The 16,447-nt window shown below is 34.3% G+C and overlaps 1 protein-coding gene across 1 annotated transcript in view; it reads left to right on the top strand.

Moving 5' to 3' along the window:
* The window catches only part of LOC135221915 (uncharacterized), a 64,267-nt gene extending 50,841 nt beyond the window's left edge, over nucleotides 1-13,426 (top strand). The window contains exons 7-9 of the mRNA XM_064259935.1: nucleotides 6,121-6,347; nucleotides 10,301-10,691; nucleotides 10,857-13,426. Coding sequence (XP_064116005.1) covers nucleotides 6,121-6,347; nucleotides 10,301-10,691; nucleotides 10,857-11,028 — 790 coding nt within the window. The 3' untranslated portion in view covers nucleotides 11,029-13,426. The remainder of the gene's footprint in view (nucleotides 1-6,120; nucleotides 6,348-10,300; nucleotides 10,692-10,856) is intronic.
* Nucleotides 13,427-16,447: the final 3,021 nt, after the last annotated feature.

Here is a 16,447-nt window from a genome sequence, read left to right as displayed (position 1 = left end):
TTCCTTATTTGTGATTGTCTCATTATTAGGTCCCTTATATGCATATAGCTTTCTCTCTGTATCCATAATTTATTGATTCAAATTTATCAGAGTTAAATACCATCCTATTTACCTCTGCCCAATCATATACTTTGTTAAGGTCTCTTTGTAGAGCGTCCTATCTTCATCACAAGTAATTTCTCTACTTATTCTTGTGTCATCTGCGAAACTACTCACTACCGAATCCTTAACATTATTGTCTATGTCTTCAATCATAATAACAAACAGTATTGCAGCTAACACCGTACCTTGCGGCACACCGGATATTACCTTGGCTTCATCCGATTTCTCGTCGTTTGCAATAACTATCTGTTTTCTGTTGTGTAAAAATTCTTTTAACCATCTTCCTACTTTATCCACGATATTGTGTTTTCTAATTTTCTTCGCTAATATATTATGGTCTACTTTATCAAAAGCTTTTGCAAAGTCTAAATAAACCACATCTGTTTCATTTCCGCTTTCATATTTTTGAATATGTTCTCACGGTGGACTAACAGTTGGGTTTGTGTACTTTTTCCGGGTACGAAACCATGTTGTCCTTTATTAAACAAATTATTTTTTTATTAAATGTTTCATAATATTTTTCTTCATTACCCTTTCATACACTTTCATAATATGTGATGTTAGACTCACAGGCCTATAATTACTTGCCTCTAGTCTTGATCCACTTTTGAAAGTAGGGGTAATATATGCTAATTTGTGCTCATCATAAATCTTGCCTGTATCTACACTTTGTCTTAATAATATTGCAAGTGGCTTTGCGATAGAATGAACTACTTTCTTTAACAAAATAGCAGGAATTCCATCAGGCCCTGCAGCAGCTCCATTTTAATTTCATTAATAGCCTGCACAATATCAGCTTCATTAATATCTATGTCAGCTAAATATTCACTATTTTGTTCATCCCTTACTTCTATATCATTATCTTCATTATCTATTCTAGGGGTGAATTCTCTCTTATATCGTTCTGCCAGTATGTTGCAAATTTCCTTTTTTTCTTCGTTAATCTCCCTTCAATTCTTAGAGGGCCTATTTCTATTCTTCTTTTATTCCTCTTCTTCGCATATGAGTATAATAGTTTGGGATTTTTTGCTTGATATTTAATAGGGTTTTTCTTCCAAGTCCCGTTTTTCATTTTCTTTTGATTGTATAATCTTTTGTTCTGCATTTTCTATCTTACTTTTTAGTTCTATAACTTTCCATGCATTTTTTTTTTTTGCTAGACCTTTTTTCCACTTTCTGATTTTCTGGAACAAGATCCTTCTGTCTCTTGGTATGCATGACTGATGTTTACTTTTCTTCTTCGGTATATATTTATCCACTATTTTCTCTAATATTTTATATAATATCTCCGTATTTACCTTTATGTCATCACTTACGAAAATATTATCCCAATCTTTGTTTAATTCTTCATTTATTTCTGACCATTTTATATTTTTACTGTAGAAGTTGTATTTTCCATATCCTTCCCACTTTTTCATTTCTTGCTTATCTCTGTTTTCACTTGCTTTGGAATGGACTGTTAATTCTATGACATTATGGTCTGAAATACTCCGCATTATAAACTATTATTTCTTTAACATAATTCATCTCGTTCACAAATTAGCTAGGTCTAAAATATTTTCCTTTCTTGTTGGCAGGTGATTTATTTGTTGAATGTTGTATTCTAGTAGCATATCTAATAGCTTTTCGAATTGCCTCTTATCTTCTGCACTACTATTACTCTCTTTTTTATATGTATAAGTACATCCACAATCTCCTATTCGTTCTTTCCAGTCTACGAAAGGAAAGTTGAAGTCTCCAGATAGGAGAATAGTCCAGTCCTTGTGATTTCTACATATATCATCCAATTTTTCTATTATTAAGTCAAACTCTTTAGTATTAGGAGGTCTATATATTACTATGTTCATTGATTTTTCAGATTCAAATTCTACCGCATTAGTTCACATTCTGAGTTACTATATTTCTCATATATTTTTCCTTGTTTTTTGTCTTTCCCATATATTGCGGTTCCCCCTTGATTCCTATTTTTTCTATCTGATCTATAAGTTTGAAACCCTTTTATTTGATCATCATTCCCAGTCTCTTGGAATACCAGGTTTCACTTATATTCATTATATCTATTTTCTTTTCAATTTGGGTTAGTTCTTCTAAGTACTCTATTTTTCTTTTTGAGTTACTCGTAACTAAACCCTGCGCATTCATCACTATGATGGTTTGCGTGTTTTCTCCTTCATTTAATATTGGTAATAATAAGGATTTTCCCATGTCTCTCCTGTTCTGGTATGTTGTTCTTTTTTTTCATTTCCAGAAATTCTGACATTAAAAAATCCAACTTTTCCATAATATTTGTTCTTCCTTCATCATAATTATTCATTTTGTGTCTGAATCTGCAATTTTCTCCATATCTGCAATATCCCCTTGCATAATAAAAACAGTTATTATCTCTTGAGTAGAATCTTGGAGCTGATGCATTGAAATTTTTTGCTGGCACCTCTGCATATCTCGTTGATGGCTTGCTTTTTTCTTTTACCTGATATTCTTCATTCCTCTCTTTATTTGTTTCTTTCTTATTTTGGATTTTATTGTTTGATTGGTTATTTATTTGATTATTTTTCATGGCTACAGGGTGCATATATTTACATTTTTTGTCGAACTTACATCCTTTTCCTTCTTTTAGGTTTTTGCATATTTTTGGATGTAGATCTCTGCAATCATCCTCATATCCATCTAAGTATGCACATTTACCATATATTTCATAGTTGTGACATACCTTAGGATGTTTGTAGTAACATTTTTCTCCATATCTGCAATTCCCTCTTTTCAAAAGGTTGCAGACTTTGTCTTTTTTGTATATTTTTTCCTCTTTCCCGTCATTGTGTAGATCTGGGTAGAGCCTCTTCGGCATTTTCTTTTGTGCTGTCATATCGTAATTTATTTCTTCGTAGGTATGCTGCTTTATAGCCTCATATGTAGTATCAATGAGTATCTCTGCATCCATACTTTTATCTTGTTCTTTGATTTCCTTATCTTTTTCTGTCATTTCAGTTTTGTTTACTTCTCTTACGTTTTCCTTCGTCTTCTTCTTATTCTTCTTCTTCTTATTCTTCTTCTCTTCTTCTTCATCCTCAACTATTTGTACATTCAATCTTGATTTAATAACATTGTCTATCCATGGTAGACATGTTGAGCAAAAAATTCTTGTGTCTTTTCTCATATCTTGCATTACCTCAGCACACTGTGGATGGGTCGGAATGTTGCATGCAGCACATTTTCTGATTAGGTTTTGTGGATTAACTATGCTATACCACACCTTACACAGTTTACATGCTTTTGGCATTCTTTTTCCTAATGCATCAATTAGGATATTCACAAGGTTCACTTTATTCATTTTCTTTGTCGGAATATGTTGGTTTATGTATATTTTCTTTATGAGTCTCTTGACCACTTGGATTTTATTTGGAACTTTTCAATTATTTTCAAGATGTTTTCATTTGATTTGTTCCAGTTTGAAGGATTGTATCCTTCTAATATATCTATGAATGATTTTGATGAATGTCTTAGTGGATGGCCTAAGTTGCCAGAATCAGGTTCTTCCGATGAAATGGACTTTGGATCAACTCGAGGACCTTTGGAGGCTGTTGGGTCAACCTTCCGTAGACCTCTTTGCCACTTTTAAAAATCACAGACTTACAAGATTCTGTTCTCCAATCCCAGACCTTCTCGCCTGGAGGATGGATGAGATGCTGCAAGATTGGACCGGTTCGGATGTCTACGCCATCCCTCCCTTCTGTATGATCAGGGAGGTCATAAACAAGTTAACCTCTCACCAGAACTTAAAAGTGACTCTGGTGGACCCCTTTTGGCCAGGGAAAGAGTGGTTCCCAGGATTTATGCTGTTATTAGTCAACTTTCCCAGGCTCCTACCTGAAAAACCGTGTCTCCTCAGAAAACCACATTTTCAGAGGTGCTATCTAGGATTGTCCACTCTGGCTCTCACAGGGTACAGACTGTTGAGAGCTTGTTAGATTGAAAGGACTTTCTAAAGGAAGTTGCGAAGGCTATCGCCCAAATGCAGACAACCTTCGTTTAGGAAATTATACCAATCTAAGTGGTCTACCTTCAGAGAGTAGCGCAACTGACACACGGTGCCCTCTCCTGAAACAACTAAGTCAAATAGCTGACATCCTTCTTTACCTGAGGAAGTCCAGGAAGTCAACATTGTCAATCAAGGACTACAGAGCTATACTTAGTTCAGTTTTCAAGCATAGAGGACTAGATTTGTCATCAAATCAAGATTAAAGTAATCTTATTAAGTCTTTTGATGTTCTCGGCCCTGAGAAAGAGGAAAGGTTGCTCGGCCCTGAGAAAGAGGAAAGGTTGTTATGTCCAGTCAGGGCCTTGAGATATTATTTTCAAAGAATAGAAAAGGTTAGGGGCTCTTCGGATCTCCTTTGGTGTTCATCAGGAATCCATCTCGTCCGCTCTCCAAAAATGCCTTATCTTTTTTTCCAAGAAGTTTGATTTTAGTAGCGCATGGAGAATTCCGAGAGGACAAATTGGCCACTATGAAAGCCTAGGTTCATGAAGTGAGAGTGGTTGCAATTTCCTTCTCCTTCAGACTTATATAATGTCATTTACTAAAGTTGTGCAAGCAATGTTCTGGAAGTATAGGTCAGTATTTGCTTCATGCTACCTAAAGGATGTGGAAACTGTCTTCAAGAATTGCAACACATTAGGACCAATATCCGTGGCTGGCATGGTGTTGGGAGAGTAGGCATAGGGAATCTTGACTTCCCTTTGCTCATTTTCACCTTGAATGAGGAGGTATGTATTGTTTGTTGGGAAGCCTGAGGCACATTTGTGGCTAGTGCCGACCAGTCCCATTTTAGTTGTTGGGTTGTGGCAGTTTTTATGGTTATGGTGTAGAGCAGTGTTGTTTTGTTATTCTGATCTTCACCCAGGGCAAGGGCACCTTTTGTAACTTTATGAGCCACGGTTGTACTTCCTTGCCCCAAAGCCCCTACTCGTATTGAGGCGACTCTGGGCTAGACAGCCACGTCCTCTACTGGTCAAATGGAGCACCAACCACAGGAAGAACTTATCTGCAGTGCTCACTTGCCAGGTAAAGAAACAATAAGCATATTATTTTATGCTGGCAAACTTTTATTTCAATTTCTTTACACTATATACACAATGCATTAAGATATAGAATTTGTCCATTTTTCCCACCTCCTTTAAATGTGGAATCAGCTATATAATTACTGAGTAAGTTCCAGCTACAGGCAGTTCCCAGTTATCGGCAGGGGTTCCGTTCTTGGTGGGCTGCTGATAAGCGAGAACCGCCATTAACCGAAACTCGGCAATTTGTGGCACTTGTGGCACCAAGTTTTGGTTACTGATGCTTCTATTAGGTATGTTATGGTGCCAATAACTGAAACTTGGCCCATTGTGGCACCATAAATTGCCAATTTTATGGTGCTACCATAAAACTGGATCGCCATTATCTGAGTCCACCTACAACCAGGGACTGCCTTATGTACAAAAGTGATATTTTTATAATAAAATAAGGTTTTGTATATACTTAACCAGTAATTATATGATCAGAGACCACCTACCTCCCCTCGCATGGACATCAGAGCAAAAATGAATTGAAGCTTTCTGCCAGGTTGTTCCCTCTCTAAGCCCTGGTAGTGGGTGGGGCATTTCAGCTACCCCCCTAACCGAAACTGGCGCTACCGTAGATTTTAATTAGGCTGCCATAGCTAGGAAGCTCTTAGCTATATAATTAGTACTGGGTAAGTATATATACAAAACCTTATTTTATTATAAAATTATCATATTGCGCTCTATTAAGTGAAGATTCAGTTAGGAATTTAAACATTTGTCTCAAGCATCAAATTGCATGGTACTCAATACAATTAATAATATATGACAATTTTTTTTATATATATATAATAATTTCCTGTGTTTATAGGTGGCTGTAAATTTTTTTGCATCATTTCTCTCATTTATAATTAAAATCTAGTATGCTCTATATTTTGTCTGTTTGTATGTAAATGAAAGCACTTTTTTCAACAGAGGAGAAGCAACTGTAGATGCAACAGATCTAGAGTCATTTTTGAGGACAGCAGAAATGTTAGAGATTACTTCTCTGAGTGAAGGACAGAAGTACATTTCAAGTCGTGGCCCTTCTCAGGTGGGAGCTGCTGCTGGTTTCAGTATAGGTGATTTTGAGCGCCTTGTAGGAGCAAAGAGGCCAAACAGGGAAGCACAGTCACCTCCAAGAAAGTCACAAAAAGTTTCAGGTAATGGTATACATTTATATCTCATAAACAAAACCTTTTTACAAATGTTATGAGGCAGTCAACAGACTAGAATGTTAAGAGAGAGTTAATTCTTGTTACAGTTCTAAGGCAATTTCTTAATCTCCAGTGATGAACATCATTGAATGTCAGTGTTTTAGTGTATGTTATTACGTAGTTTGAGCTTATAACATATAAAGTCTGCATTTGATATACAAATGTATCCAACTTATGTCCCTGTGGTGTGTAAGTTTATTCTTGGAGCCACTTTGGGCAAAAAGTGAAAAACACACTCCACACTTAATTTTTATTTACAAATGTATAGGTACTGTATTTTATGTATAGTATCTATAGTATATATGTATCTATATGTATATACCGTACATATACTATGTGCGTGTATGCACACACACAGTGGAACCTCGGTTTTTTATATGTAATCCGTTTCAGAACATTCATGAAGTCCGAAATGTATGAAATCTGAAACGGTGATTTCCATAAGGAATAATGTAATTCCAATTAATGTGTTCCAGACTCCCAACAATATATAGAAAAACATTTCATAGAGAATAAACTGTTGTACATACAGAAAACTGTGAGAAATAAATATAAATGACTAATGAAATGGATAAATAAACTTTTAGCATCACTCTTACCTTTAGGAAGATGGGGAGGAGGGGAGAGGGGGGAGGAGGAGAGGTTATTGTTTGTAAAGGGATAACCCATCATAAACTGTGGATTCCCTTTCTGTTGGTGCTTCCCCAACTACTTCTATAGTTCATATGTATTACGCTTGATGTATTTTGCTTCATGTAAATTTACTTTTTATTGCCCTTCCATTTTTTGCCTTTTTCTTGAAGGTGGTCAGAACTTAGTCACCCCCATGTGCACAAAAACTAGATTGGCTTTTTGCTGTTTCCTATTGTCAGTTACTGCAGCTTCATGATGATGCTACTGGTGATGATGTGCATATATGTAACACTGAAACTATTCAGTGAAACCTTTCACCATATTTGCAGAGGGTTTATAAAGGTGGATTAACAAGGTCTCTGCCAAATTGTGAAAGTTTGATTAACCCAGCCTGGAAGAGCAAAAGAAGGGAGAAGGGTATGGCAGAAATTATATGAGATGGAAATAATAATGGTATTCTGTAAACTTGCATTGGAATTAGCTGTAAGATTATAATTATTTTAGAGTATTTTACAGGTTAATAGATTATAATAGAAGTATGATTTTTAACATTAAAGGTTTTGCTGCACTGGTGTACCATGTTGTAGAGAAAAGATAGTTTATTAACCCTCTTACGCCGATTGGACGTATTAAACGTCGAGTCAAAATGTCGCCCGTATGCCGATTGGACGTATCATACGTCGGCTCAAAAAAGTTTTTTTGAAAATTCGCGGAAAAATAATTAAAGGCCTACCAGCCGAAAACTTTTAAATCACGCGCCTTGGGAGATGCAGGGAGTTCACGGATCAAGGCGTTGTTTTGTTTACAATCACTACGCAGGCGCGCAAGCGCGAATTTCTTTCTTATCGCACTAAAAAGTATCAGTGACACATCTCAAAAATTATTTTGTCACTTTGACATAATTTTTGCACCATTTTAAATTATCCTTTACATGAAGTATTATATATGAAAATGTGCACAATTTCATGTAAAATACAACAAAAAAAATACTCATGATTGTAGCTTTTATCAGTTTTGAAATATTTTCATATAAATAACGATAAGTGCAAAAATTTCAACCTTCGGTCAACTTTGACTCTACCGAAATGGTCGAGAAACGCAATTGTAAGCTAAAATTCTTATATTATAGTAATATTCAATCATTTTCCTTCATTTTGCAACAAATTGGACGTCTCTAGCACAATATTTCGATTTATGGTGAATTTATGAAAAAACTTTTTCCTTACGTTCATGCGATAACTCTTCCGATAAATTTTTTCGTGCGATTGTCCTAATGTTTGCACCCTTTTAAATTTGTCGTTACATAAAGTTTTATATATGGAAATGTGAGCAATTTCATGCACAATACAACAAAAATCAACCCATGGTTGTAGCTTTTATCAGTTTCGAAATATTTTCATATAAATAACGTTAAGTGCAAAAATTTCAACTTTCGGTCAACTTTGACTCTACAGAAATGGTCGAAAAACGCAATTGTAAGCTAAAACTCTTATATTCTAGTAATATTCAATCATTTACCTTCATTTTGCAATGACTTGGAAGTCTCTAGCACAATATTTCGATTTATGGTGAATTTATGAAAAAAAAAAAAAAAACATTTTCTTACGTCCGCGCGGTAACTCTTCCGAAAAAATCAGAATTTTTTTTGTGCGATTGTCGAAATGTTTGCACCATTTAAAATTAGCTGTTACATAAAGTTTTGTATATGAAAATGTGTGCAATTTCATGTAGAATACAACTAAAAATGATTGAAGGTTGTAGCTTTTCTCTTTTTTCGAAATATTTGCATATAAAACACGATAAATAGAAAAAAAACCACGTTCGGTCAAATTTGACTCTACCGAAATAGTTGAAAAACGCAATTGTAAGCTAAAACTCTTACGGCCTAGTAATATTCCGTCATTTTCCTTCATTTTGAAACAAATTTGAAGTCTCTAGAGCAATATTGTGATTTATGGTGAATTTTTGAAAAATATATTTACCTTCACTCCGCGCGCCGATTCGCGGCCGCAAGTCTCCGAAATACGTACATCGCATTATCCTAATATTTGCTTCTTTTCATATTAGCCGTTTTATAGAGTTTCATATATCAAAATGTGCTCAAATTCATGAATAATACAATAAAATATAATTGAAGGTTGTAGCTTTTTCCATCTCCGAAATATGTGCATATAAAAAAATATATATATAAAAATTTCGACATTCGGTCAAATTTAACTCGTCCGAAATGGTCAAAATCTGCAATTCTAATCTAGAACTCTTACAGTATCGTAATATTCAATCATTTGTCTTAATTTTGAAACAAATTGGAAATCTTTAGAATTATATTTAGAATTACGGTGATTTTTTTAAAATAACATTTTTTTACGTCCGCGCGTTACGAATTCGTACATCATTTTGTGATAATATTTTTCCGGTGTTGCTTTTATTGTTTTACAATGTATTGTATATCAAAATGATTACAATTTAGTGTACAATACAACGAAAAAAAAAGTAACTCGTTAGCTTTGACCGTTTTTTGCACAGCGTGATTTGAATACAATTATCTATGAATTTTATTTTTTTTGCTACCATATATCGCATTATTTACATATGATAATATTATTTTTCATTTCTGATGATTGCATACTAAACCTCAGGCAATGACAAAAAAATGAGCCAAAAATGAACTCTTAATCTTCAAAACTAAGCGCGCTGTGATTTTTTGAACAAATTATTTTTTCCGCTTCCGCGCTCACTCCAAACCGGCGCCGGCATACGGGAGAGGTTTTGATTTTTAGGGCTTCGGCGTAAGAGGGTTAATATCTGAATAACTGAAGAATGCTTTTGCCACTATAAAAAAAAGAGCACAATGTGTTGGAGTGTCCTGGTTGACAAGTCATTTAGAGAACAAAAATTCTAACTGTTCAAATGTAAAGTAAATTTTACTTTTACTCTATTCAACCTGAGATACTTGTATTAGGAGACCTGCAATGCTATAGAGGTATTCTGCCTTCTGCTGGCAAGAATAAAGGCTCCGCTGATCCCTGTAGCCTTATATCGTTTGGTCACTTTACTTTCCATCAGCTAATTTCTTTCGCTCATTTTATGTTTGTCTGTCTGACATCTGAGTAACATTTTCTTGCTCCACCTCATTTAGGTAAATTCTTCAGAGCTGGCTGTATGACAGGAATTTTTACTGTGTTCTTGTTGAACTATACTACAATAATATTAGTAAAACAAAAAAACCTTTTGAAAATTTTAATGAAGTTTTATTTTTTTCTCAGGTGAAAGTTCATCCTCAAGATCTCCCTCAGCAGAACCTACTGCTATTTCATCGGTTCCTCTAGTGTTAATGAAAGAAGACCCAGACAGTGAACCACCTTCCACATCACAAGGCGATCGATCAATGAATGAAAAATCCTCCTCAGATAATGTAACTTCTCAAGAATCCATTACTTCTGGCATAGGCAAACCTGGCCGAGAAATTGCTAAAGCTAGAAGGAGAAGAGATTCAGCAGAATCCATAGGTGGTTTTGCAGCCATAGCAGGTGTTCAAAAAGCTTCTGAGGTAGATGATGAAGTGTTTTCGCAAACACCAAAACCTGAATGTCAACAGTTAGCAGATCACGATAAGTCACTCAACAGTGAAGCAAATAATATCTCTTTACCTGGAAGGTTAGTTGATTAGTATTTTGTTCTCATTTATTTTTCTTTAAGAAACAGTTTGTAATTATTATATTGCTACCAAACGGTGTTTTGAAACCGTATTATTTACTTAATATACATACTACGGTATTATATAATTATTCATAGAAATAATCTGTACTCTGTTATTCACAGGTGTCCTTACTGCCCACATGTTAATCAGAAGTTTGAGGGAGCACCAATGATGCGTCATCTGTTGGTTTCTCACCCGTGCAAACCAGCTTTCCCTTGTCCATGTTGTTGGAGGGTATTTGTCAAAAGGTCACATTTCAAGAGTCATCTACTGAATTGCCAACAGTCTTATTAGTGTTAATATATTGTATATAATAAATGTTTCAGGTGTTGTATTTGGAAGGCTGTTTCCAATTATTTTGCGATGTATTCTGAAATTAGCAATCAATTACTCTACATATATGTCCATTGCCTTATGTGCCAAGACTACAATACATATACAGATGTGTAAAGTCTGTTTTGTTCTTTTACATATATGCTTAGGGATTCTCAAAGTTTAAGATTCTGTTTCTTTACTGTATTTTCCCTCTCCATTGTTATTTAGTGTCTATTCTTATGTTTGTATATTTGCAAAATTTCTGGTTTTTCTACATTAAGGATGAGCTCTCTAAAGGTGAAATTCCATTTAGGTTGTCAGTTGGTGCTATCTCTTCAGTGTCAGTGCCTGCATTGTGAATAATTGAACATGCTGACAGGTCCTGGATTCTTTTCCTTCTTTCTGTATCTTTTTTTACCTTGTGTGCGGATTTAAGAATTTGTAGGGAGGATTAATCATTACCCTGGATAGAATATTTTTGTGTTTTTACATTTACTAATCTTTTGGCCCACCATGGCATGCCTGTTTTTTCAGTAAGTAAAAAAGACATTAGTAGTTTTATTCAAGAGCTTTTTAGCCATTGTCAAATCAGTATTTTATTTATGTTGATATTTTTGTCTAATTCCAACTGCAACTCTTGTGAAGATTGCTGTGGACATGAACGAAGCCATCAAGATCACTTGTCAAGGGTAGTTGACTCATCAGTGCTGCCCATCTAAATGAGATTTACATGATTGTTCAGCCACAGGATATTACTTTCTGGAAGCAAGATTTTATCTCTATTGATTTATCTATATAATTTTCCGCTTTGTCTTATGTAGACGTGGACCTGTGAAAATTGTGGTTGGCAAGTTAATGGTCTTTCAAGATTATTTCTTAGTAGTAAAGGAATATTTTGAATAATATGGACAACAGATTCCTATGTATCATTTTGATCTTGTGCTAGCAGTTTTGCAACCTTCCATTTCTTTTAAAATGGAAAAAAAATGTTGCGCCTGAAGACTGAATTTCACTGCTTACTACATTTAAAATCCCAAAATCTTGCAGATGATCAGGCTTGGTAAGTATATTTGTCATTTTCAGATCTTGGGTTTTTGTTCAATGGATTGAAAACTCGCATCATCTTCATAAGAATAAAAATTCTGGAATTTCATATGAGGTATCATAACCAGCTTGCTTCAGCTACAGAGGTTCATGTAAAACTATGGTAAGAGATTTTGGTATTATTTGAAAATCTTAATTGTTTGGTCTTTAGCTATGTGTTTATTTGTAAGTTTAGTTAAAATGAAGAGATTATTTATGTTCCCATATGCTCAATGTTGATAGAAAGATATTCTGTGCAATTGTTGGTTGAAGTACTTGTTAATTAAGTTGAAGTCAGTAATTTGCCGACTAATATAATTTATGAACTAGCAAACCATTTATTTAGATGTGTAATTGCTTATCCTGAAATATTGTAATTTCATGTAAGTAAAGTAAAATAAGAAGTATGACATAGTGATATTATTCATTTCATATTATTACATAGTAATAAAAATAATAGAACAAGCAAAGCTGTTACCATATTTCTTACAGGTTTTGAATTTTTTCTAAGCTTGCAGTGTAGAAAAATCAAGTACTACAGAGATTATTTTAGATAAAACAGTCCTTATACAGCATTAGTTTAAACTTTTGTCTTTCATATCTGAAATTCTGTTTATATAATTTAAGAATTTTTTTTCCCAAAAGGTTATGTTCTGAAAATGTTGAGGCAAACAATAACTTGTAATGTGAACACATTGATTTTAGGCAGCAGAATTGTTTGATTTGTAAAATTGCATATGCAAATACATTACCAGGTATAGTCACATTTGAGTTACCAATTTGTGTAGTACTACTCCTAGCTTCTTTACTGTACTACAAATTCTGTATAATGTGAAATTGATAACAAGTGAATTTTCCAGTGAAAGGGGGAATGAGTAAATCCTTGTCTTTCAGTACTGTATTTATTTCTTACAGTTTCCTTTACAAGTTACGTGAGTTCAGCTACTGCACCAAGAAAATCTTTTGGGAATAGATATCGTAATTGTCCTTGCTTTTTAGGTCTTTACAGTACAAAAAAGAAAGTGAAGAGCTAATGCCTTTGTATATCTATCAGCAAATTAGTGTTAGTGTTAAGTATTTAAAGTAACTGAAAATTTATGTTTATTAATGGGAGAAGAATGAAGTCTTCACCAAACTAGAAAGTGCAATGAATTTTAAACTACGGATGTGCTGGTAGTTGATGGGATGTGCAATTTACTGAAATGCTTCAACCTGACAGTCCAGTGTATGGTAATCACAACTTTTAAGTTTTCTATGTTGATATGTAATTAACAATAAAACTTTTTCAAATGTATTGTAATTATCCCTACCTGGCATTCCAAGCTATCACAGGAATAATGCAACTTCATTTGAAGTTAATTATAAGAATATTGGAACCAGATCACGGAGTCGAAAATCTCAATTGTCCATTATTAAAACTAATCAGGTTTCTATAAGAAACAGTGTAATGAAGATGGCTGTCTTTGGGTAGTTTATATTATTTATAAATAATCAATATCGCCAGTAATTAAAATGGGTTACAAGGTCTTTGAATGTGTTTTAAGATGATTACCAAAGTCTAGTACATACTTGAATAACCACTGGTTCCATGCAACGTAAAAACACCATGCAAACAAACAACAATACTTTAATATAATTTGATAGCTTGAACGTGATGCGAGGTAATTTAAAAATAACTCTTAAAGCAAAACACCATGTACAGTAAGTGAAACTATCTAATTTGCAGAATTAAACCGGGCAAATTACTTGCTAACATTTTACCTAAAGTTTCAAGAGAATTTATTATACAAATCTTTTTATGTTACACAGGGTTATTGAGCAACTATAGCTCTGTTTTTCATACTTCCTGCAGTTTATGTTGAGAATCGCAGCATCAGTATTTTCATGAAAATGCAACAATTTTGCTATATTTGGGACCAGGTCCCCTTGAAATCTGAGAATCTGTGATATCTGTTGACTACCCAAAAATGTATGGTAAAAGATGGGGAGGGGATGGAGAGAGAGAAAATACACTATCCTATTCTTACCATGATACTGTTTTTTTGTCTTTTTTTTTATTTTTTCCGTCATAAAAGTTATTCAGTTTATAAAACAATACCAGCTGAAAAACAAATGACTAATCTTAAAATGCTACTCAGCCAATATGTGTTAGTAGGCTACAGATCCTTATATTAAGCCTTACCCACGAAAAATTCCAATTCCCCGGAAGCTTTGTCAAGCATTACAATATCTAAAAAAGCAAGTCGAAGGGATTGGGTTTACCAGTACTAGTCTGTCAGATTTTAGATTTGACCTGTGGAATTGTGAAAATTTGTGATTTTTAACGAAAAATTATAGAAATTAGTGATTTTTAACGAAAAATGCAATAAACCCACTTTTCTTACAGTAATTGGTAACCCAGTCACTACTGCCAGTGGCGGAACTACTAGGGGTGCAGGAGGTGCAATGCACCAGGTCCCACTGTAATTTGCGGCCCATCTGGCCCCATCATAATGTCTTAGTAGATTGATTTGGTAACATATTTGTAAATATATTTAGGTAATATAAATAAGAATATAAATGGTAATGTTGATCATAGTAGTACTAGTAATAGTTTTTATTCGTATCTATTTACTGTAGTATCATCATTATTATTTTTGCAACTATTACCATTGCTATATTATTATTAGTAGCAGTAGTTGTACTACTACTACTACTACTAATTAAATAATGATGATAATAAAAATAACTATAAAGATAATATGTACCAATAATAGTTGTAATACTAATGATAATGATGGAACTATAGTACAGATAATAAAAGTTATGATAATAATAATACCAATAGTAATCATAAAATCTTATATACTATATATATATATATATATATATATATATATATATATATATATATAATTATAACGTGTTTTGATTTATTTATGAGCATTAGTTTCTGGTAAATCAAGTAATAACTAATTTTGCTTTTCATTATAGAGGCCTATCAAATCATTTGGACCAGGGCCCATAATGACCTAGTTCCGCCACTGACTAATGATCTCAAATTGACTATACACGGTGTTGTCTGTCCTGAATTCTTTGATGACGAACCATAGAACCTTATAAAAACATCTAAGGACTTAAGTTAACCAACTCACATTTTGGGCAATTGTTATAAAAAACACTGTTAGGATGTTTTACAATAAAAGGAATGGGAAGAAATATTTACTTGAGAGCACCATTTGCCTCATTACATCTACTTTGAGTCAATCAAATCAGTGTGGAAAATATTTCTGTGTGAATGTAATTTTTTCAAATAATAAAAGTGTTAAGCGCTTGGTATGTCAAGAATGTATCAACTCTTGAAACTTCTACCTCGAGGTAGTTCCTCGTCCTTAGAGAATGGCCTCGTTGTAATGGATAATTGTAGGTCGTAGATGTGTCAACTGGTGGGAGAGACCATTGATATTAGGTTAATTGGGATACAATGATCTTTGTCCTACTCTTCGCCTTGGTTGCCTCTAATTAAGTTATTAACGCAGTTGTCCTTGTAGGTACCGGTATGGCATCCTGCCACTCTAGCATCGTATTGTTAACGTCAGATATTACAAGTAGTGACCCAGTCGTCGGAAACAGGACACTATCATTAACCTTATCTCTTTCAGACCACACACTCTTAGAGATTTCTTATTAATTCCCTTATCACGTTTCAAACTCACCAAAAGTTTGCCAGATTTCTTCCCCTCATAAAACCGTGGCTGATTGTGCAGTATAGGTTTTGAATTACGAATTTCGTTCGTAGTTTCCTATGCAGGTCAGATTAATTCAGTTTACCTAAAGTATAAACTGTTAGTGAAGTCCGACGAGACAGGAATGTTCTTGCTGCCATGCCTGATGTTCGTTTTCATTAGTACCATATGTGTGAGAAATGCTGTAAAGTAGTTTTACTGTGCTGCAAGGACCTTCATAGGAGGAGGCGCATGCTGGATAGTTGCCTACTACTCACACGCTCAGGGTCTGACAGGAAAAATTGCCTGACATGCATCAACTAAAAGCGCATTATGTTTGTTCTGATCATTCATTAAGCAGGAGTTTAATTTTCCGTACAAATAATAAAAGGTTTCTCCAGATTTTTTTCTTTTTCCCAGTAGTCCACCGTTAAAAATTGGGAAATGGCAATAAAAACCATTGGACATACCAGATAGAATAGATACAAAGTAGTGAGGGGTGGTGGCAGTCGGACAGGTGTACCTGTAGCAAACTACGATTTGTGCTTGTTAGGAAACTATGCGGTGACTTTTTAATGGTACGCTGACCCACGGTCTAGGAAGAGTGGCCT

The sequence above is a fragment of the Macrobrachium nipponense genome, chromosome 3, assembly GCF_015104395.2.
Source record: "Macrobrachium nipponense isolate FS-2020 chromosome 3, ASM1510439v2, whole genome shotgun sequence".
Lineage (NCBI taxonomy): Eukaryota > Metazoa > Arthropoda > Malacostraca > Decapoda > Palaemonidae > Macrobrachium > Macrobrachium nipponense.
This window is presented reverse-complemented; position numbering and strand designations above follow the sequence as displayed.